This window comes from Protopterus annectens, chromosome 12.part0 (assembly GCF_019279795.1).
Source record: "Protopterus annectens isolate FY-2018-M chromosome 12.part0, PAN1.0, whole genome shotgun sequence".
NCBI classification, from domain to species: Eukaryota; Metazoa; Chordata; order Ceratodontiformes; family Protopteridae; genus Protopterus; species Protopterus annectens.
The window spans coordinates 475,152,674-475,177,933 of NC_056746.1; the positions used below are offsets into that span (position 1 = coordinate 475,152,674).

Here is a 25,260-nt window from a genome sequence, read left to right on the forward strand (position 1 = left end):
TTACAGTATATTTCACTTGCCTATTGACAGACAGCAACATTTTCCGTGTCCCTCTTCCCCTCTTTCTCTCTCATTTCTTTTCTGCATATTCAGCATGTAACTAATAGTTTGATTTTATTTAGTATACAATATTTTCCACCCTTTATCCAATACACTTCTCATTTTTGTCTTTTCATTGCTGTTGCATTTCATATGGATCCTTTATAAAATAACAATGTTCAAAAGTGTAGTAACATACAGTGTATATGTTTGCTTGTGTGTGTGTGTGTGTGTGTGTGTGTGTGTGTGTGTGTGTGTGTGTGTGTGTGTGTATGCGTGTGCTATGCATGTGAATATTGCATTTACATTACCTATTTATCCACCTGTTTGTATATGTCTGTCTCTATCTATCTCTATATTTCACAGGTATAGATATAAGTATGCACACATGCTGTCAGATAACATACTTGCAAAATAATCACACACACACACACACACATATATATATATATATATATATATATATATATATATATATATATATATATACATACACACAAATGATTCTTACAGTTCAGCAAATGACAGATGCTTGTATGCAGTACTGCAGATTGGCAATCCAGTAAAGTTATACAGTAGGACTGCTGACAACATAATATTCAAAATAGCTTCCCCTGTATTTACTCACTTAGCATGCAGAATACTCATTTCATATATTTTCTGGAAAAACCTTAATATTAAGGGATATTTCAGTTTTAAATACAGTAATTTGGCATAGATGGACCACACAGAAATAGAAAATAGTCTGAAAAGTAAACAAGGTTTGGGGGACTTGTAACAGTAGGAAGAAACCTCACTTTCTTGAGCTCAGTCACTGCTGTTTATAAACAGGTGGACTGTGTTTCTGGTTGTATTTTGCCTTAAGGTACACAATGAATATTTTTTAAGAAGCACCTTCTCAGTGATATGCCAGACTTGAAACATTTGTAGTTTTACCCCACAGCTCGCTCATTTGTCTGATTTCTTCTCTTGGACGAAGCAGCTCAGGATCACATCTGTTCTCAAAAGCAGAGGGAAGTACCACTTAATTGTTTTCAGTGTGCAGTAGGAGTCAAGGGCAATAGATAAATTATTTTTTCCTTTATTCATTTTCAGATTACCTACTTACTCCAGTACAGGGTCATATGGAAACCCAGAGCTGCAGCTGGTTCATCTAAGACCCAGTGCCTCTGCACGATCTGGTGTCACCCAACTCTGTGAGCAGAAGTAAAGAAAAAAATTTAAAAAAATTTTGATTCCCTGATCTAGAGATGTTGGTGCATGCTGCCCTTATCTGCCTTCTGTGTCTTCAAATCTAAGTTGAGGATCAATACAAAAAGGTATTTTATACTTTTAAAAACTAAAGCAAGCCACGTTACAAATGCTTTGTTACAACTTATACCCAAAATGCTGAAACAAGCACTTCAGCAAATTAATTTCCAGAAATACCACAAGTATCCAAATACAAAAAAACTACACCAGCAACCTGGATTTACAGCTCATTAGTCAAACGAAACGATGATACTATTAATATTAAAAAACAATAAACACTAGCTAGCCAACACACGGCTAGGTTAAAATTTAAACTCTTTAAAGTTTGGTAACCGCTTTTGCAACACAGGTATGAGTATCATCCTATCATAACACTGTTAATATTGTTGTGTCCAATCAAATTACAGCTAAATTAATGCCATGATTTGTTAGAATTCCTATGTCTTCTACATTATTCCAGCCCTGCCAAAGATAATTAAAACCATAATATCTTATCAAAAGTCAATCTAACAGCTCTAAAATATACATAGAAAATATTAATATTTGTCATAATACACAATTACCATAATAAACAATCTTTCATAGTGATTTATTGCAATATATTTGTACATCACAGTAGATATGATCTGTTCTCTTAATATTATATAGTTCAAAAATAAACTGTGTATATCACACTAATTGTATGTATTTTCACATTTACTTAATCTTTTGTACTGGTAGATCATACATTCTTTTATGCAAAAACTTCTGTTCTTTGCCAGAGGTGCTCGTAATAATTACATAAGTACAAAGATAACTTTATTTCAGCTAAAAACAGCCTTTAACAAATGAATTGAGTGGCTGCTCCACTAATCATGTCAACTTAAATAACAGGTAGTATATCACTCTTCATTTTAAAGCATCTCATGCACGATTATATCACCTTATCATACTTCCGTGATAACCTTGAAAGATGAACAGCCAATAAAAACCGGGCTTATCAAGTAAAACACCAGTGGAAGGTTTTTTCATATGATTGGCTAAACCACATTACTTTTCACTACTATTGGTGAAACTCTGAGATTCTTATCTTAATACCTTATAACACGGAAATAAACTCCATGTTATTGCAACTGTGTATATCTCTCTGTTGAAATTTTTCTTGATTATGTATTTTTTTTTTTATCTTACTAGATCTTATTTTAACCAATTTATGACTGATAAGTTCTTTTGTATGAAACCCTCAGGTCTTTACCAAGGGTATTAACATTATTTATATAAGTGTAAGGCTATTCATATTACGATCATACACTTGTCTGAACTGGAGACAGCTCTCAACATGTGAGACAAGCAGTTGATCCGCTAAACAGTATATATAGCTAAAAATATGTTGCTTTTCATTTTAAAAATATCTTAGAAACAATTATAGAGCCTTGTTCTACTATATTGATACCATTAAAAATGACAGCTTATTAGATACAGGCTTACCAATTAAGAGACCAATAGGAAGTCTCTTCAGTGGTTGATTAGCTCACATTGTTCTCCACTGTTATTGGTGCAGCGCAAAAGGTTGATCTTGCTATCTACTCTCAGGCCCTCATAGAACCTTTAACTAATAATTCATCTAAGATGGCATAAATAAAAACCGGCCGTGTTAAAATTATATATATCTGAAATTACTTTTAACATGTGGCTCGATCAGCTGACAAGCTGGAATGATGAAGAATATTTATTATTTTAAAGATACTCATATACTGTATATTTCTAATTTTGTGTGGTCTTAAAGAGTTGTCAGCTAATGAAAGCTGAATATGTCTGGTGAAGCACTGATAAGAAGCTTCTTCTATAATTGTCTGAAAAACATTTCCTTCCACTACTATTGGTGGCAAGCAGAAATTAAACTCGCCATTTACTCACAGGCGCTTGTGAAAACATTACGCATGAAAACCGTATGTGTCCCTTGGGGCACCAATGAAACCTTCTTCAGTAATTGGCTGGAAAACATTTTCTTCCATTTCTATTGGTGGAAATGAGGGATTACTCTCATCATTAACTCAGAGGCACTCGTAAAAAACATTACGGAGCCTAATGAATACATTTGAACAGCATATATCTATAGGGATTTGAAGCAATTGAGTAAGCCATACAAGGGAGCATCAATTCTATCAGTTATATCATATGATGTAGACGTTCCATTTATTTTATCATTAATTCTTAGGTGAAGACTTCAGCATCAGCAACCGCTACATGTTTCCTTCAATACTTGTATTGTTACCATGTTGTTATAGGAGGAAGAATTATACAAACAAATCATACTCCATAACACAAAGTCGATATAAACTTAGCAATTGGTCAAAAAATACTATAACCAGAAACACATATTGCATTTCCCATATGGCCATAACCATATTGGCATACCTATTTGCACATGCTGTGCCCATAACTATGCCATCTAGCTGTAGGTAGTATTTTCCATTATATACAAAAGCTTTATTAATGCTTTAATAAATACGTGTTAGGGAATTCTGTATATAGTACATTCATATGACGTTTTGTCGATTTATATATTTTTGCTATGGACAGGCACAGAAGATGCTTTTAGTGGATTTGAGAGATATATACAAAAAACTACTCATTATCTTAAGTTTGACTCTACAATATCCTCACAAATGATTGATTTTTTAGATGTGCATATTGATATAAAAGGTGGCAAATTGAATGCAGAAATACATAAAAAAAACATGCTATTGCAACAAATTATTACACCACAGAAGGATGCATCCCAAACATATATTTTCAGATGTAGTTAAGGGTCAGGTAACGAGAATATCGAGGTTAAATCTAGATATAAAGGAATATCATAAAGAAATGGATAGACTTACTGACAACCTAGTGGACAGAGGTGGGAAAAGTTATGGACGAGGTACACAAGTTAAGAACAACCACAACAAGACCTTACTTTTCAGAAAAATGTGACATTGAGTATAATAGAAAGACACAAGACAATAGTAATAACAAGGTCAAGATGAGTATGTTTTATACTGATAATATTAGAAACATGAGTAGTATTATACAGAGGCACTGGAATATGTTAACTAATGATGATAAGATCAAGGAAGTGGTAGGTAATAAACCTCAGTTTAGCTATAAGAACAAAAAGTCTACTGAAAGACTTTTACGTCACCAGAACATGCTAGCTATTAAATGTAATGAAATTAGACAGAAAAGCATTTGTCTGTGCACTCACCTGTGTGGTAAATGTGCTTATTGCCAATATATAAACAACACAGGGAGTTTCATACATCCTATTAGTAAGAAAGAATATCAGTTTAGAATAGAGGCAGATTGCAACACTACAAATCTTATTTATCTAGCACAGTGTGTACTATGTGAAGCATTTTATGTAGGAAAAACCAATAGGTGTCTCAGGGATAGAATAAGGGAGCATATATATAGTATTATAACAGGTGATAACACCAATGCATTATGTAAACATATACAAAATATCACAATTGACCATAGATTTAAATTTATGAGTATAGAAGTGCTACACAATAGTCAGCGTCTTGGGGTGATATAAGAAACATTACTGACTCATGAAATCAAATGGATTATTAAATTACATGCTGATGGTGAAAAAGGCCTTAATGGCAATGTTCCATTAAAACCTATATTAAAGGCTAGAAGATTGTTTAAGTGATATGCGTCTATGCAATGACTGATTCTAGAAATCTTATTTTTTAGTTTCATTCAAGACGAATATTGAATAAGGTTTGTTTATGTGAAAGGTCCCTGTTTTATTTTAAGCAAATTTATTAGTTTAAGGATCGCTATAGAATTCAGAATGCTTGAGGTGTTGGTAACATTATATTTAAATCTATGACAGTTTTTGTCTTCTAACATGTTTAACATGTTTTTACCTCAGTATTTTCAGACATTGGGGTTTATATTATTTGTCTTCTATCCCTTAAGAGTTTATTAGGGAACATAACCTGATTATGGTAGATTTAGATACCTTATGTCAGATTATTTCAATAAAGCTAGCACAATATTTAAATCTATGGCAGTTTCTGTCTTCTAACATGTTTGCACCTTAATATTCTTAGATATTGGATTTTACATAATTTGTGTTATATCTTTTAAGGATTTGTTAGGGAATATAACCTGACGGTGGTAGGAAAAGAATTATCAGCCTTAGTTAAAAGATTTCTTGTGGAATATGTATTCTAAGGTATGTTTGGGACGTATAACGCGACAACTGGCCACCAATGCAGCTTCATTGTTAGGGCAACAAAAGACAAGAAATGACATATTTATATGAGCTTGTGAGCTGCTGCAAAGTAAAAACTGCACTGATGGTGAAGGGTAATGATAGTGATAAAGGTTATGATCAGAAGTGATCCCATCTTAATACCATATAGTGTATATGTTGCCTCTTGAGTAATTGAGTGAACTAATGTGATTGAATACTTAAAAATACCCAGGATTCATTTTTTAATTGTCACATTAAAAAGACTAAAAAGTTAATATTGTAAATTTAAGTTGGTCTGCAGTAAGCATGTGTTTTATTGCATTTACAGGTCTTGATTCCATTTTAACAGAAATTCATTTCTTTTAAAGAAATAGAAAATAGTATACCTACCAATCATGTGTATACATTCAGCAGAATAAAAGTGCTTTTTTGATTCCAAATGCTAAATTTTGTTTCCTACAGTACTTGGAGACTTTGAATGACTAAAGTTTCAAACAAGTGGGGTCTTCCACCACCGTAAAACATCAAATCCACCAACCGGATAGCAGAAAATGCACTCCCTAGTATAACATGCACATAACATCCACCAACCAGAAAGCAGAAAATATTTTCCAGTACATATACCGAAGCAACATAAAATCCACACATCAGAATATACAAGGTACTGTCCAATGAAATATGAACATAAAACCTGCCAAATAAAATGCATAAAGAACTTCTACTGCACCACATTAATAACAGTTAAACATTTTTGTGAATGGTGAGATAATATGATTCACAAATACTTACAGCAGTTTTTGTATTTATCAGACATGTAACAACACAATTAGTGTAACATTTTACTTTGTAATGTGACAAAAATATGCACTGTAATCTTACTATCTATGTAATTTCTGTTCAAACACAGAGTAAAGTAATGCTGGTATTCATAATAAGTGGTAAGCCAACACACTTCACCTTGCACAGATGAGCCAAGTGGCTCTGCAGTAACATTTATCAATTCATAGTAACTCACATTGCAAAAGGTAGCATCTCATTACCAGGGAGTTTGTTCGACTATGAGTCACTCATGCAGTTAGAACAACTATGCAGTGAAGTACCTATTACCCATACTACTATATACTAAGAATACATAGACACACACACACACATACACACAAACACTCACTCACAATAACCATGAGCCAGTTCACGCACTGTATTCACACACCCACACAAGTACTGACACAATGATATGCATGTACTCCCAGTCACTTACACCACAACTTACCTACACTGGTTGTCTGCGCAAAGTGGTTGCATTTTACCCTGCACAGTTCTCACCATTAAAATACATAAATGTGCACCACTACAATGTTGCATGCAATAATGCAGTTATGGTATGACCATAAAGCAATCTTCTTGTAAATAAAATTGAAACCAGAGATCCCTTCTGTGCAAGATACCTTTAGAAATTTCTTTAAGTCAAACTACCTACTTCTAAGTGATACACTGGCAAGCTTCAAATGCCTACAAAACTCAGTTAACTATTAATTAATTTATTTATTTATTTATTTATTTATGTACCATTTGTTTATTTATCTCTTGGCATTTCATTACCAAGAACGTCCAACTGTGGAGGAGCCCATTTTCAGTGAAGGCCCAGGGAGAAAAGCATCAAAGTATTACAAAACCACTGAATACACAGAAATGTATACCACCAAACTTTACCAGCATTTGAACAGCTGCATAGACACATCTGTACTCCATAGGAACAAGCACCTATATCAAACAGTGTTAAAAGATACTTGAAACTTGGAAAATCATGCCAAACTAATGTCTTTGAAGTGAAAAAAGCACGAGATAGTTCCTGTTAAGTTTACGTCAGAATTTAGACAACTTTTGTGTTTACCATCTCCTGTAAATGACTCTTTCATTTGATTTGTATGTTTTATTAGAATGTAAAAATATACTTTTCCTTAAATGACATAAGATATGAGCTCATCATCAATATATGTTCTATGGAATATTTACAGTTTTTTATGTGTTCATGGAATTTATACAGATTAAACTGATTGCTTCAAAGGCATGTATTCAGATTCTGAATAATATAAACAGTGGTCCCCGGTTGTTAATATTTTGACTTAGGACAAGGGAAACAGAGGTGAGGTCACAACCAGACTATTTTTAAATGGCTAAAGGTCTTTCGGTCAACCCGGCGTTGCTTTCATGTTCATAACCTTGATATACAAAGAAGCAATGTGAGAATAAACTCTGCATTCAAACTGCAATCTTATTAAGTAAAACACTGTAAATGATCAATGCTACAAATGAATTAATAATGAATGAATAAGTGAATAAATAAATGATAATGTTTGAAGCACAATGTAAATAGTATGGATTAAGGTGCAAATCACTGGGATCAATGATAATAAAACATAGCTCAGTAAAAACAAGGAAAAACACCTTAATAAGCCAAGAACAAATAACTAAAAGAATGGTTGAACCAAAGCAGTACAACATAAGCAGTAGGAATCCAAGGAAGTAATGGAAATGGGAATGTATCCTACTTGAACGTTTTTCAGCTTTGTTTTATTTTCTCCTTCTCTGCAGTTAGTCAAGGTCTCATCAGAAACAAAGACTAACACAACTGGGTTAGTAATGATAATAAAAGCCAAATCACATGTTTAAAATCAACCAATAGACAAACAGATTCAGTTGAAATGTGTGATATGCTGGGTTTCTTCTGTTTATATTATATTATTGGTGGTTCTACTGTTATCTTGGTTATTTTTCTTGGTTTAATAAAGGGTCATTCCTTGGATTTACTGAGCCATCTTTTAGTTGCTTTGGCCCCAATGGTTTGTATCTTAAGTCATGCCATTTACACTATGCTGCAGACACTATCATTTTTTTTTACATTTTATAGAATAACAGTAGGACAATAGGAAGTCTAAACCACATGTTGGAGAGTCTGTGAATTTTTCACTACATAGTGTTTGATCCCAGTGAACTGTGTAAAAGATGTTCCAAGAGGCTGTTAAAAATTTTCCAAGTAATGGTTCAACTGGGAGTAATGACAAAAGCATATATATTTCCTTTACAGTTTAGAGAGATGTGAAGCTCTAATGATATGGCTGAAATGAATAATGTACCCCACCAATTGACCACTGATAATCTTTCAAACCAAATTAAAGATACTTTTAGTCCTTTTAGTGGAGTTAATGTTCATACAGCTGTTACTTCTAATGGTGGCAAATATTTTAGAACTTTATTAAAGAATTTGAGGAAAAAATGCAAGTTTAAACCCCTTACATAGGTCAATATATTTTTTGAATAAGGCTTTTCAGAGAAATGAGTGCCAAATGGTTTAAACTGGACAAAATATCCTAATGTAACCGCATATAAGGATCATTTTTAGCCTCTCTTTTTTATCCCTGTTTGCCACCTGCTGTCTGTCATCATCCCTCTCCATGGACATTTGGCCCATTCATTCTCCATCACCAAGAAGAAAGGGAAGGGCCATAATTCAGACAGCAAGAATACATAACTTGACGGTTTCTTCTTCATTTCCCAGGCCCTAACTTGGATGATCCAGTGAAGTGGCGAAGAGCAGTGTGCAATTGGTTGCCCACATAGACTATTCCCTCACTTCTGCAAGGCCTGTTCCCTCCAAGTAGCCTTGACCCTTTCCACAGTTCATAAGCAGTGGTTTTGCCAATCTCCATCAGGGAAATCACTCTGCCAGTACACCCCCCCAAGTGATTGCAAACCCTTCTGACCCCAGGAGGAATGACTGGTGAACACGTCTTCACTCTGCCTCCTCCTGCCTGCTGCCTGAACTCCATTTGCCTGTGTCACAGTAAAGTCTACACTCTTCTGCACCACAGCGCAGCCTGTAGGGGTCAGAGGTGAATTTCTTTAACCAGATGGGAATGGAACATAAGCTTCACTATAGGTAGAAAACTCTGTTACCATTTGTGCAGCTAAGGAGTTTTATAATATTCTCTTGTGCAGACTTACATAACACAGCTTTAAGTCGTCGTATTACACTGGCTTCCTGATATGCCATACGCTTGTGTCTTATAGAATTTACCTTAGTAATGGAAGAATGGAGCACTATGTAAACTGACTTTGTCTTCTGTGTTTACATGGAGTCACTTGTTTAGATTATGGGTTTGAATGGAGTAAAAGAATCACTTCCCTGCACAGAAAGCACATTGACCATTTTCTTTTAGAAGACGTCTTCTGATGCAAAGACTGATTTGCCAGGATCACTTTTTTCAAAGCAAGACTTGATAAATCACACATTGATGAGCTATTGTTCTACTTAATTTAGCTTTAAATATAAATTATGTACATTTTTATTCCTTTTTTAAGTGAGGTAATTAAGGCCAGTTTGCATACAAAGTTTCAGAATCAGCAGACTATAAAAGTATATTTTTACATAACAGAGTTGTTGTTGCTGTTGTTGTGTCTTTCGGCTTTTCCCGGTTAGGGGTCACCACAGCGGAACTCCAGTCTGCTAATGATTGGCAGTGGATTTTTACATGCCGAGTTGCCAGCCCTGACGCAGAACCTTCAACGAAGGCACACTCATTCACGCATGTCTCCACAGAGAAGAAGCTCTAACTGGGAATTGAACAGGACAACGTCTTACTGTTGCTTTTAAATTAAAAAAATGTCCAAGTGAAACTGATTCTTCAGATAATTTTAGAAGACAGGACCGCTCTGTGTCATGAGTCGTAGTTTATGTCAGTTTCATAATATGAAAAAATGTATAGGTATATATTGGCTCACTCCCAAATATTATATTGCCCAGTGACTGTTTAGTAATGAAGTCATTTCAGCACACAGTACACCATAATAATCCTTGCAAGAATTAAAGTTCTGCAGACATAATAATCCATGTAAGAATTATAGTTCTGCAAGCTTGTAATCTTTGAATGTCATATGTTTACCTCTCTTATCTATATCTAACTGCCTAGGTACAAAATGGTGTTTTTCTATTTATGTATTTAGTCAGGTGGGTGGGCAGGTGAAACGGACCTTTTTCAACCACAGCCTGAGTCAGAAGAGATGAAGTAAGTACAATGTACAGTTTAACAAAGCTATAAAATATACAAAATATATTGTCTACATCCAACAGTATAGCAGATACCTAAAAATGCTGATCATTCCTATGTTGTGCAACCCATCCCTTTAGCATGTTTACAGTTTTCTTGGTTCCGAATATTTTCAACTTGAAATAATGATTCCATAAACCATCGGTTGCTTCTATAGTTGCAATTAATTTTTTACATTGTTTTTGTGTTGAAATAAGTACAATACGCTGTGCAAAAGAACAGCTATTCATTTATTTATTTGCAATTTATAATGCCTAGTAATGTATAAATGTACATTAATGTTTTCACAAAATTAGCAGTAATGCATCTAAAATATAAACTGCATTTTAAAATATAGATTTGCAGAATCCCTAAATGTTTTACCAGTTTGGTTTGGTCAACTTGAATGACAGTAATGTAAGCTTAATCCAGTAAATCATATTTCAGTAAAAAATATCTTTAAAAAAACTATAAGAATATCAGTAAAGAGCTACACTCCCAACCCCAGCATAGTTTTCACAGTTTTTAGTGTAGCATCCACTATTACAGTGGAATGGCACTCTTAAAAAAAAACTATTGACCCATAAGTCTCACAAGTCTTTTTATATAAAGCCATGGAAAGAATTATCATGGAGATGATCAGAAGAGATATAGTAAACTTCCAGACACTGGACCAACCCAGTTTGGTTTTGTAAAGGGCAAATCATGTCTACTCAACCTATTGGACTTCTTTGAGAAGGTCAGCAAAACAATGGATGAGGGCAAAAATCATTCACACTGTCTACCTTGACCTGGCCAAGACATTTGACACAATACCCCACTCAGGCATTGTTGACAAACTCAGGAGGTTAGGTACAAACCCGTATGTCACCTGGTGGATAGCCAGCTGACTCACAGACTGGACCCAGGAAGTTGGAATTAGGGAGTCCACCTCTCCAAAGAGGTCCGTCACAAGTGGAGTCCCTTAGGAATCAGTCCTTGGACCACTCCTTTTTGGCATTTACTTCTCAGAAGTCAAAGCCAATGTCAGTGGTCTCTAGCTGACTAAATTTGCAGATGATTGCAAATTAGGAGCTGTCATTGAATCTCACACTGACACAAATGTTCTCCGGGAGGGGCTGACACAGACAAACAACTGGTGTCAGAGTCATGGACTAAAACTAAATGCCAAGAAATGCATAATAGTATACTTTGGGAAGTCATCCATCCTTGATAACTATCATTTTGACAACACACCCCTTAGAGCTGATCCAGTAGTCAGGGACTTAGGGACACACATAGTAATCTAGCCTTTGATCATCACGTGTCTACAGTGGTGAGGAAATCATGGTATGGTATGGCATCTAAGTCCAAGGAAGTCATTGTTCCACTGCATTCGGCATTCATCAGACCTATCGCTGAGTACAATGCCCCCTTTGTAATGTACCTAACCAGGCATATCCAACAACTGGAACATCCACAGAGGTCCTCACTAAAAGAATACAGGGCATAAGTAATATGGCCTATGCAGTGTGCCTCAAGGCCCTATCCCTGTATTCTGTATCCTCCAGGCTTTTCAGGGGAGAGCTATGCCTGCCATACAGGGTATTATCAGACCCCACTCTGATGGACCTCTTGCATATCCACAAAACAAACATGCCAGAATTACCCGTTCTAAAGACATAAACCTTGCCTGTGATATACATAGGACCTGCTGGAGAGATATGTATGTATCCCAGAGACTACCCCATATATGGAACAGGCTCCTATTCATGTGAATAGAGTTCCTCCCTAATGCAATTCAAGTGCAACATGGACAATTGGATGGGAAATGGGAAATTCATCCTCAGTTTGGCACCTATGTCTCTGATGCAAACAGGCAACCTGTAAATGGTTTATCTCCTAGGCCCATGCTTACACTTACCAAGAGTATCCAAACTCGTCAGAGATTTCTGATGCATGGCTAGGCTTAAAAAGGCCCGTGTGGTCGTTAGCCTAGAAAACACCTATGAACACATACACACACACAAACACACATGCACATACACAAATGCACGCATACCTACTGGCAATTTATTGCCAGCTTTCCCAATGACATGTCCCTGAACTGTAGGAGGAAGCTAACTATCCCCATGAAATATATATTTGGACACAGGAAGAATGAGCATTCTTTTTGGTTTATTCTGTCTTAAAAATATTGGCACTGTGTATTTAGAACTCTCTAGTTTATGAAACATGTTGAAAAGTATTTTATCTACAAGGTCCTCTTACATAAAGGGAGGCAAAGTATCAAAAATATATTCCTTTCTGTAGTAGCTTTAGTCTTTTTACTTTGAGTTGCAAACATTTGATAAAAGTGTCAGACTAGAAGAGCAATTTGTTTTGTAAGATTGCATTTTGCTCCAGAAAATAGGTCTTGCTTGTTATGGAATATGTTTAAAGAACTAAGTAATCATGTGTATTTTATTAACAGAAAATTTTATTCTGAGCATAACAAATCACAGTCATAGTGCATTGTTTCCTTTGTAATATATATTTTGCCTAATAAAATGATGCTTGCAAAAGACCTTTTTCATTGATTTAAAAAAAAATGTCATTCCTACTGTTCCTTTCTTTCTCTAGGTTGGGAACCTGGGACTTCTCTTCATGCTCCTGTTTTTTATCTATGCCGCCCTGGGAGTTGAGTTGTTTGGCAAGCTTGGTGAGTTTTTGTAATGCTGCAGTGCTGCATATTTATTTATTTCATTTTAAACTTTACCCAAAATTACATCTTAGTTTTTCATATAATTTATAAATTCTAGGTGATGTGTGTTTACCATGAAAAAGTGTCGATGATATTTAATTTTATATAAGTATCATTTTGTTGTCCAGCTTAGATAATTACACATAGTCTTTTTTCAGGTAATGTATTATTTGTGCTGATAGGAAATTTGGCTAAGACACCTGGGAATTACTCTGCTCCTATTTGATAAGTGTCATAGGCTGTTTGACTTTTTGTACCCCAAGGCCATCAGCTAATGAGGTGTCAAGCTTCTTGAGCCTTGAAAGGCACAATCTTTTTGACCGACTGTTTCTTCACAAACCAAGTACCTTTACAAACACCCACACTAGTGCCCTTAATCAACATCAAAGCATAAACAAGACTTGCTGGAGGGAGACGTTTCTATCAAAGCATATTCCAAGCCTTTGGAATAAGATAGGACTACAGGTCAAACCATGCATGAGTTCTGCTACCTTTAAGGCTAATCTTGATGACTGGATGGGTAGACACAAATTTACACCAGAATTATCATGTAAAGTCTTAGTTGATTTGTGATGTAAGCAGTATTAAGTGATTCACAAAGGTAGCAAGTACTTTTAAGTTTGTCTACTTAAACATTTATTCTGTGATCGCTTGTCTAGTATTGTCTAGTATTTAATTGTGAGTAATTTACAATCTGAGCTGTACTTCAGACTTGAGCAGTCCAGTTTTGCTGAGGGGCAATAGATTGTCAGTGTGGTTGAGAGAACTGTGGAAAAATTAGATTATGATATTTTTAAAAAGAATTAGAACAAAAATGAAGTCAAGTGTCTTAGGGAAGTACGAGGGCAAGGATTCTTGCATATGAAGACAGTGAAAGTGTAGGGCTGCACAATCACTGGAAGTAGTACACTACTGTGACATGGTTTAGTGCACTAAAGTGACATGGGTTAGTGCACTACTAAGATATGGTTTAGTACACTACTGTCACATGGTTTAGTACACTACTGTCACATGGTTTAGTAAACTATGGTTATACGGTTTAATACACTTTTGTGACATGATTTAGTGCACTACTGTGAAGTGGTTTAGTGCACTACTGATATGGTTTAGTGCACTACTGTAACATGGTTACATGGTTTAGTGCACTACTGTGACATGATTTAGAGCACTACTGTGACATGGTACACTTGGATGGAATTCAGAAATAAGTAGACTGAAAATGGAGAGGAGTTAAGATGTTGTGAAGCATTTATGTGAAGGAGGCATTCAACTCACGGAGATCTTGATTAGTAACTTACAAAAGTATAAAATACAGTATTGAACACATCAACTAGGAGATGCAGGATTACACTCTAATAATAAAATCAAATACCATCTCAAGGACATGATCAAATACTATCTCCATGATATTCCTAGGATAAAAAGTGATTTAACTACCACTGACAACTGGCTGTTGTCAATTTGCACTGATGACTAAAGCTCTGAGCTGTTAATAAGGTCCTCCTTGTGGCCCTGGTGCAACATTTGATTCCTTCCACTATTATTTGCCTACTCTGTGACATTGAGCAAGTCACATAACCAGGCAGTGGTCCTTGGTTGCCCATGAAAAGAAACATTTTGTCCAGTAGGCTTACTCAGTCAACAAAGAGGTGAAATAAATCATCAGTGTGTCATCTCTTTATCTACAAAATTCTTAAGATAATAAATTATTGGTAGTGGATTTAATTCTGCATCACTGAGTTTCACAACTAGGTAAAGTTAACACATCAATGATTCATACCCACTAGCTAAATGAATGGGCAGTCATCAACAATTTTTCCAGTTTAACCCAGAGTTTGCAACTTTTAAAATAACTATATCATTAAGGCCTGTATATACAAAGGGCCTTGCTCAACTGGGAAAAATGCTCATTTAAATTGTCTGAAATGTTCTTGATTCAACTAAGCAGAAGCTGAGGATGTAGAAAAGCTCTGCTAGTTAGATTAGTCTGGTTTAGGTGGTACTGTCTGAATTAACATCAGATGGAGGACGAAATGTTACTCTATACTGATCCCAAAGCTACTTCAAAAACCAGCTATTTAGAGAACAGGTCTTCCAGGCTCTGGGCTGTTAGGATCATTCTTGAGATGGGACCTGTTTACCACCCTAATCACTTAATTTTCGAACACCTTTCTTACTATTCCCTTTTACCATGTGCTGATAACTGAGCTGTCTGGTTTTGTGACCAAACCTGTAACACATTAAACAAATTTGAATCACACAGTCTGCTCCAAATCCAAGACTGCTTTAATGAGATATATCGGTCATAGGATGATAAAGAAATGCTCTTTGCAACAACAAGACATATAGTAATGTACTAACAGCCTGGCCAATTACATATCTTTAGACGGACTTAGATTCTATCCAGTTCATTAGACAAGAACTCTTCCAACTTCTTACTTTTTTCGGAATTGTTTCTTCTGTTTTCCCCTTTTACCTTCCTTTTATTTCTCTTCCTGGATTAGTTTTCTTGTTTTCTACTTATCTGCCTTTCACTATCTCCTTTGTCATTCTAACTATCTATGATGCTAGTTCATTTATTCTGTACACAAGTAGAAATCTGACTACCAAATGTAGAAACACAGAATTTATCTTCCTTTTTAGCTACAGCAGTACCCGGATATCTGACAAATGTAGGAATAATGCTATATGTATTATCTTTTGCATTAGTTGTACAGTTTTGGATTTTTACAAAACAGAGAAGGAATGTTGCTTACCAGTTTTTGCATTGTCTACAAAATGCAGAATTGTTTAGCAAATATAGTAACATAGAAAGAATGATAGTTATATTGCATCTTGTCTTACCTACACCACTGCCTTGTTATCTACCAGTTGTGTGAACAAAGAAACATGAAGTGTATTTCCTTTTGTTTTAGCTACTAAAATATCTATTTACCAAACACAAGAAAATCAAGTACTGTCCTTCCTTTGCAATTTAATACAAATGTATACACTTTTTATTTCCAAAAGGAAATGATAAAGAACTCTACCTTTATTACCACATGTAACTACCATTAAAACCATATCCTATTCACAAAGTAACAAAATCCAAAAATGACCTAGTTTTGTGAAATCCTGCATGCATCGTGTTAAATATGAATCAACTAAAATTTCTTAACTATTTTTGAATGTGTTTGCCTATAAAATGTTTTATATTTTTCTCCTCAGTTTGCAATGATGAAAATCCATGTGAAGGTCTGAGTAGACATGCAACATTTGAAAACTTTGGTATGGCTTTTTTAACACTGTTCAGAGTTTCTACTGGTGACAACTGGAATGGAATTATGAAGGTTTGTAACTATTTAAATGATATGCATAACTTTTTTATGTAATTACACAATCTGGTCACAGTAGTTTCATAAATTATGATCTAGAATGTCTACTCTCCCATGTATTATTGGCTATGACGACTTTCATTAGGGACAGAAATTAAGCGATGTGTTGCCTAGTGAGACTTTTGTTTGTCTGCAGTGAAATCTGCTCATGACTTTTAATGAGTACCAACTTAGATATTTATGCAAAAATCATTTCCTCTATAAAATGACTCATCCAAAACTGGTTAATTTCAGCTATGACAGGGTCAAAGACAATTCAGCAAGTATGTGGGAGATATTACTGATACCAAAAATCAGCATGCAAAAATGAACATGTGCAAAATAATATGAATAAATCTAGTCACACACACACACAGATATAGATATATATGGGTGTAAGTCAAAACATAGAATGACATTTGGTAGAAAGGTTTTATGGGTGTAAAAAAGAGAGAATACATATATGAGTGAACACTCATTTGAGTGAATTTCATATGGCTGACTTTTGTTTTATACAATGTAGGTAAGAAGGAGTGTGCACGAAAATGAATGTTTGAATGAAAAAGTGGTGGTTGTAAAGATGTGCAAGAGTGTGTTATAAGAGTTTTTGTGAAAATGCAAGTGTTTGCGGGTTAGGGTTTGAGTAAGGGTTAGTTAGGTAAGGGGATAGAATCGGTATTGTGCATGTTTTGTGTTGTCTGTATTCTGTGTCCCTTTTGTCTTCTGTAGTAGTACTGTTGAGAAAAGGTTTTTAGTAACATAAGGTCAAGGATTAGGGTTGCAGTTAAGATCAGCACACATGAGTAAAATTGTGTAGGGGGAGAAGCCGTCCTGCCCATCTTAATAATTTGTAATACCCCTAACCATACCCCTAACGCTAACCATAACCATACCCCTAACCCTAACCATAACCCTAACCATACCCCTAACCCTAACCCTATCACTACACATTATCCTAGTAAAACCCATTTTCCTAACAATATCACTGTCAAGATTACACTTGATATCAGTTTTGTAGATGTGGTTTACCAATATAAGGCTTTTTAGTGAGACAGATGTATTCAGTGTTGTGTGATTTAGTCTTATGAATCATTCATTGATTTGTGATTCTTGTTTGTTCTACCATTTGTGATTCTCTCTTTTGACTTTTCTACCTTTCAAGATACACACACACACACACACACACACACACACACACACACACACACACACACACACACACACACACACACACATAACAATCAGACATAAAATGCAATGAAATAATGAAAGATACATAATGTGACACTAGTAAAAAGAAAGAGAAATAGGCCAGTTCAGCAGAAGTAGACTGCTAGATGTTCCAAAGAAAGGAACAGGAAAACTCAGGCTGTCAGTGTGACAACACACTCTATAATACAACATTCAACACACTGATATTCTTTGGGAATTATTTTTTCATTCAATTTGTGAATCAAACACTTGGACATCTATCCATACCTTTTCCATGCATTATAAGCTAGGGATGCAGTTCTTTAGTAAGACAGGCTTTGCTGACAAGGGACATGTTAAGACAACCATCACCTCACGAGGACATCAAACTGCTATAGTTGTCTTCCCCTGGATACGGAATATTAATGCAACAGTAATCCTTATGATGAAGATAGCATAGCTGTCTAAGCAAACTCACAGTGATGTGTAATCTTCAAATAGTGTAATGACATCTGCATTACAGGCTACCTTTATTCTCTGCACTGTGTCTGCCTTACTCTCTTAACCTCAAAAGAGGAGGGGAAATACATCTTGCATATGTGTAAAAAACAATAATTAGTAATTAAAAAGTTTTGGTTAAGAGACTCCTTCATTAAGGACAGTTTAGATAAGTTGGTAGACCATACTGACATTATCACAACACAGTCTCCTAGGCACAGGCCCTTGAGGGCTTTACAGACCAAGGACCAGGAGCAGTAAGTGCAACCAATGAGGTCAAACTGATTAATACTTCGCAAAAAAACTAAAAAATAGCCAGGATGCTGCTCCTTTTAGAAATATGCTAACCTGATTTTCTGGTCTAGAGGAGGCCACCTTTGCTCTGGAGATGTCTGCAGAAGTTGTAAAACTCACAAGGACATAGAAATCCTTCCAGCATTTCCCAAGAGCTGCACAATACCACCGAAGCAGTCATCCTACTAACATGTAATGCTATGGTGAGACTGCACATACAACTGTACTGAATATGACCATTAGCATCAGTAGTAAACTTGTTATTAAGATGAGAAAAGGCAGAGAGGGATTGATTAGGAAGCAACAGGAAGCCAGTGTTCAGGATAGGATCAGTAAAGGCAGGGAGAGAAAGGCAGTGCACATGGGTAGAGGTTGTTAAATTTATTTATTTATTTATTTTGCATTTGTTGATTGGGATTGTCCAACTGAGCTGAAGAGCCCTTTTTCAGCAGAGGCCCGGGGAGAAAAGCTCCAACATATTATACAATTTTCATTATAAATTAGCATTAAACAGCAATGTTACAGGATTATTACAAGGTATTAAGTAGCAATACAATGTTATAACAGTGTCAATAACCAGGAGTACAGCAAAACTATTTCAAGATGTATAAAAAGAAATATGTCATTAAGATGAATATAGTTTTTGGGGTAAGTGATTACAAAAACCCAGTTTTATCATGATGTAGTTGCATGAAGACAAGACAATTACAACAGAATGTTTCTCGGAGGTGATTTGCTTAATAGATTTTAGAAGACAGTAGAAAGAGTAGTCAAGGAAGATTAGAGAGAGCTAGTGAGAAGAGTGAGTTAAGGGCAGAAAGTAGATTAAGGTATGAGAAGTAGGGGATGTTAAGGAGGGAGAGTGCAGTGGCAGGACCAGTGACTTTTAAAGTGCTCTTTGGTGGCTGTCTTAAATTATTTAGGATGTGTAAGGGTCCTGATTTCTAGTGGGAGCCTATTCCAGGCAATAGTGGGGTGATAGCTGTACATGCTGCATCCAAATTTAGACTTGGGTTTGTAGATTTGTAGTAGGTCTTGGTTAGAGCTTCGCAGAGGTCTGGAGGGAGAATAATGGGAGATGAGAGGGGATAGTGTTGGGCAGTAGGAAGGCTGGAATAGGATAGAATGGATGATCTGGAGCTGAGAGAGAAGAAGCTGGTGGGGTAATTCAAGCCAGTTTAGGTGTTTTAGAGAGAGACAGTGATGGGATCTGTAGGTTTGTTGGGCAGCAAATCTAGCAACCTTGTTGTAGGTACATTTGAGTTTGGTCAGGAGTGCTGAGTTAAGATTTGTGAGAATTTTAGAACTGTACATTAGACTTGGGAGAAGTTAAGTAAAAGAGAGAGTAATCTTGGCTTCAGAGGTCGGGAATTTCTTTTACGGTAAAGGAGCCCTAGTTTTGAATGAGTCTTTTTGATACAGTTATTAACATGCAAGTAAAATTTAAGCTGATCGTCAATGGTTATGCCTAAGAGCTCAGTACTGTATTCTACCTGAAAGGGAGTGTTATTAAGGGACTGTATGGAGAAGGAGGGTTTAATATTGTTGAACTTTTTAGGTAGGAAGAGTAACAGCTTTTTTTTTAGGGTTAAGGATGAGCTGGTTGTTAGAGAAACATGTTTCAACTAAGTTAAAAGATGCCTGAGTAGCTGAGAAGAGCTTAGAGGGAGAGTTGGCTGTGGTGTTGACTGTAGAGTCATCTGCGTATTGCACTAAAGATGACTGAGGACAGGAGGTATAGAGCTGATTAGTAAAGATATTAAAAAGTAAAGGCCCTAGGATAGACCCTTGTGGTACACCCATTTTTACAGGGAGAGGAGGGGAGAGTGCAGAGTGCCATCTCACTGACTGAGATCTATCAGTGAGGTAGCTGGAGAACCATGCAACAGTATCAGAGGAGAAGCTGAGGTTATGCAGTTTGTGCAGCAGAAGAGAGTGTGAGACAGTGTTGAAAGCTTTTAACAGGACCAAGAATCGGCAAGAAATACGTTTATGGTCATCCATGGCTATAGAGACAGTGTTGAGGAAGGATAATAGAGGTATAGTGGTGCTATGTTTGGGTCTGAAGCTGTGCTGAGTGGGTGTAAGCAGATATTCCTGTATTAGGTACTGCATAACTTGTTTATGAATACATTTTTCTAGTACTTCAGAGAGAGGGGAGAGGATAGTGATAGGTCTAAAGTTGGGGATATCAGAGGAGTCACCTCCTTTGGTTTATAGGTAGAGTGTAGCATTGTTTTCAGATGGAAGGGACTTTAGATTCAGAAACAGAGCGATTGATTAAGATAGATACAGGGAGAGCAAGAGAGTTAGCTGCTAGTAGAAGAAAAGTGGAAGGAATATTGTCAGCTGATGCTGAGCATGGTTTTAATTTAGAGTAGAGTTTTGATGTAGCTAGTAGGTACAGGTTTGAGGGAGAAGGTATGTGAGCAGATAGTATTAGGAGTAGGTTCAGAAAAGTTGGAGATGTTAGTATTAGAGGAGTTTGGGTTAGGGTTCAGTAGCTTAGAAATTGAATCGATAAAATAGGTATTGAAGATAGTGGCAGTTTCTTCAGATGTCTTGTCTGGGCATGAATTGAGGGAGCTAAGGTTACCGGGATGTAGTACTTGGTTAACAGAGTTCCCGAATTTTTTAGGATTAGATTTTAGGGCTGTGGGAGGTTTGTTATAGAAGTCCTTTTTATCTTTGTTTTTGTATATTTTTGTCAGATTTCTGAGTTCCTTATATTTTTGTAAGTCTGCAGAGAGCTTAGTTTGTGACCATTTTTTCCATAGTTTGTCTCTAGTTATCATAAGGGTACGAGTGGCTTTTGAAAGTCATGAGATATGGTGGACTTAATTCAGACTTTGCGAGGGGGGAGCAAGTGAATCTAAGATGCTAAGGAAGGTGGAGTTGAAAGCTAGGACTGCTTCTTCTGGTGGCAGTTGGGTAAGGAATTTCCAGTTTACTTTAGAGAGGAGGGCATTAAAGGTTTCTGGATGAAAGTTAGAGAGTTTACAAGTGATAAATTTAGGAGATTGTTGAGAAGTGGGTGGTGAACCTAAGCACTTTTATAGGGGAGTGATCACTCAGGGTCTTTGGTAGGGTTTCAGGGTTATGATATTTGGAAGGATTAGATACAATAACCCAGTCAATAAGAGTACTAGATGTGTGAGAGTTGTTTGTATGGGCAGGTTGGGAGATTAGCTGCGTAAAGCCATATAAATTAATATGAGTATTAGAATTTGGATTACCGAGAGTTAACCAGTTAATCTTGACATCCCCAAGAATGATAGTTTCATTGGGGATGTGTTGAGAAAAGTATGAAAGAATATTTTCAAGCAGAGGAATGTTGTCTCCTGGAGGAATATAGATGGCTGCTGCTGTGATAGTGGTGTCGTCATTGATTTTAAGGTTAGCTGTAAGTAGTTCAACAGGAGAAAAGAATGGGAGAGGTTTCATAATACTTGTAATGGTGAGGTAGTTGGAGTAAAGGATGGCTACGCCACCCCTTTTTTTTTGGTGATCTATGCGGAGTATATTATAACAAGGGGGAAGAATGCCTTTATCAGAGGTTTGGGGTTTTAGTCAAGTCTCTATTAGGGTGATGACATCGGGGGTGTGGAGGGCTATCCAGGCATGGATTTCACTAACTTTGTTTAGAATACTATGGGCATTCATAGAGTAAAAGGAAATATGTTTGTTTGGAGAGGATGAGTTTATTAAGTAGGGAGAGGTAGAGTTATGTATGGTGGGGTGATGGATTGGCCCAGGTTTTGGATGCATGTCTCCTGATAAAAGCAGGGCTACATGAAGTTGGTAAAGTTTGAATTTAAATGGATTGTAAGTGAAATACTTAGTCTTGGTTTTAGATGCTAGAGAGTGAGGGGGAGGACGTTTGATTTTAGTCAGAGGGATGTTCATGGAAAAGATAGAGGAGGAGATTGTAATAGAGTACTGCAGAGATGAGAAGCAGTTAGTATGGGGATTAGTGGGATCTCTATGGACAGGTGGTAATGGAGTAGTACAAGATGTAATATAGAGGAGGAGATTTTAATAGAGTACTGAAGAGATGAGAATTGGTTAGTATGGGGATTAGTGGGATCTCTATGGACAGGTGGTAATGGAGTAGTACAAGATGTAAGATAGAGGAGGAGATTGTAATAGAGTACTGCAGAGATGAGAAATGGTTAGTATGGGGATTAGTGGGATCCCTATGGACAGGTGGTAATGGAGTAGTACAAGATGTAATAGAGTACTGCAGAGATGAGAAATGGTTAGTATGGGGATTAGTGGGATCCCTATGGACAGGTGGTAATGGAGTAGTACAAGATGTAAGGTAAAGGAGGAGATTGTAATAGAGTACTGCAGAGATGATAAATGGTTAGTATGGGGATTAGTGGGATCCCTATGGACAGGTGGTAATGGAGTAGTACAAGATGTAAGGTAAAGGAGGAGATTGAAATAGAGTACTGCAGAGATGAGAAATGGTTAGTATGAGGATTAGTGGGATCCCTATGGACAGGTGGTAATGGAGTAGTACAAGATGTAAGAATGAGAAGTAATGGAGACAAGAGGAAAATGGAGTGGGTTGCAAAAGCCATGGCCTAAGGTGAGGAAGTAGGATTGGGATGGAGTTGAGGAGTGGATAAGGGACTAGGAAAAGTAAGTTGTTGGACCTGTTAGAGAGCTGAAGTAACATTTAAGTGAAACAACATGTAGGGGGAGTAGGAGATATGTAGGAAGGAGGAGGATTTGCAGCAGACTAAACTATGAAGTGATAAGTAAAGGAGGGTAAGGAGTTTATAATGTTATAGCAGACAGGAAGGGGTGGAGTTAGGGGAGGAAGGGATTAGGTGGTTAGGTATAAAGGAAATTATATTGGGGGTGGGTGGGGAGCAAAGTGAGCTCGACCATAGCGAGGGCGAATGGAGTGGGATGGGCCATGAAATGGCAGTCACCACAAGAAACAATCAGCAAGCCAGGAGGGAAACAGTAAGGAGCACACAGTGAGAGTCAGCAGGTAAGTAGAAGAGGTGGGGAGGTGTAGACAGAGAAGGAAGAGATGTTATAGTGAGGTATACACAGGTATTTGCAGTAAGATAAAAGCAGTTAAAAGGGTTATGGGCAAGCATAAAAAGATGGAAGAAGAAGAAAGTGTTAATGCAAACATGGAACAGAGAACATGAGAAGAAATCCAAAGAGTAATGGCTAGTTCAGGCAGCAGTGAAAGCGTCAGAGGTAGCCATGCTGGAGCCACACCACAATGAGGACAGAAGCAAGAAAAGAGCTGGGAGGAGGGTTTTATTTATTTTTTTCTATTTTATGTGTTAACCAGGTAAGTAAGCTGATGAACCTTTTCAGCTATGACTTGGGCCATATAGGTGACACAAGAAGATAAGGATCAGATGAGAAGGCAAGAAATGCGGAAAAAGCATAAATATAGTTGCAAGTATAAAAAACTTCCGGAAGAGCCTCATGTTGATCAAAAATGAATGCAGGGATGGTTAAGGAGAGGTAAATTTACATCAAGAAATGAAAGGTTAATATTGGCAGCCCAAGATAGTGGGCTGCGTACATGCTGGTTTACCAAGTCCATTGAACATGTGGGAGAAACAGATATATGTAGGTTTTGTGGAACCAAATTGGAAACAGTTACACACCTTATTGCTGGTTGCTGTTCTAATGGCAGAGGGACTGTATACTGAAAGACATAATCATGTGTCGAGATTGTTACACTGGAGATTGTGCAAACATTATGGTATCAAAGTGGCTGAGAAACATTGGAAACATGAGCCACAGAGAATCATAGAAAATGATGAAGTTTACATCACATGGGATCACCCAATACCAACAGTCCAAAAGATAGATGCTAGAAAACCGGACATAGTGATCCAAGAAAAGAAGACAAAAGTAGCATTGATCATTGAAATTGCCACACCTAGTCACTATAGTGTCTTGCATACAGAGAGACACAAAGTCATAAAATATCTTGATCTGCAGGCAGAAATGAGAGCCATGTGGAAGAAAGATACCCAGACAGTTGCAATAGTAGTACGAGCAACTGGTCTTATAAAAAAGAATTTACAATCATATTTAGATATGTTACCAATTCATGTAACACCGTATGAATTGCAGAAGGAGTCACTGCTGGGCACATTGCGGGTACTGCGAAGAGCACTTTTGGCTAACATCAAAGAGTGAAATAATACTAATTTCATGAACTTTAGTCATACTCTGACTTAGAAATGGGGTCCATTCCCGTCATGGTATTAGAAACCCAAAAGACTTTGAGAAATCAAAAAAGTGAGACATGCAAGCAGTGGTAAACCACTTTACAGTTAAGACATGATAAAAGACAAATTATTCCAGGATAAAAGTTCAAAGGGAGATATTCCAGGGACACTTTCTGTCACAGCTGCTCTTTTGTCTTGCCCTTAACCCATTAAGCTGTCTACTCAATAGATTAGGTCATGGTTATAATTTGGCTCTCAGACAAAAAAAAAACACTTCTAATCTTCCTTTTGTAGATGATTTAAGACTGTATAGTTCAGCAGATGAGGAACTGAAAGCACAACTGCAAGTGGTCAAAAATTTTTCAGTTGATACAGGAAT

The 25,260-nt window shown here is 36.6% G+C and overlaps 1 protein-coding gene across 2 annotated transcripts in view; it reads left to right on the top strand.

The window, feature by feature from the left end:
• The window catches only part of CACNA1H (calcium voltage-gated channel subunit alpha1 H), a 2,347,924-nt gene that overhangs the window by 2,204,349 nt on the left and 118,315 nt on the right, over positions 1-25,260 (top strand). For both annotated transcript variants that reach the window (XM_044089567.1, XM_044089568.1), the window contains exons 28-29: positions 13,207-13,285; positions 16,535-16,656. In XM_044089567.1, coding sequence (XP_043945502.1) covers positions 13,207-13,285; positions 16,535-16,656 — 201 coding nt within the window. The remainder of the gene's footprint in view (positions 1-13,206; positions 13,286-16,534; positions 16,657-25,260) is intronic.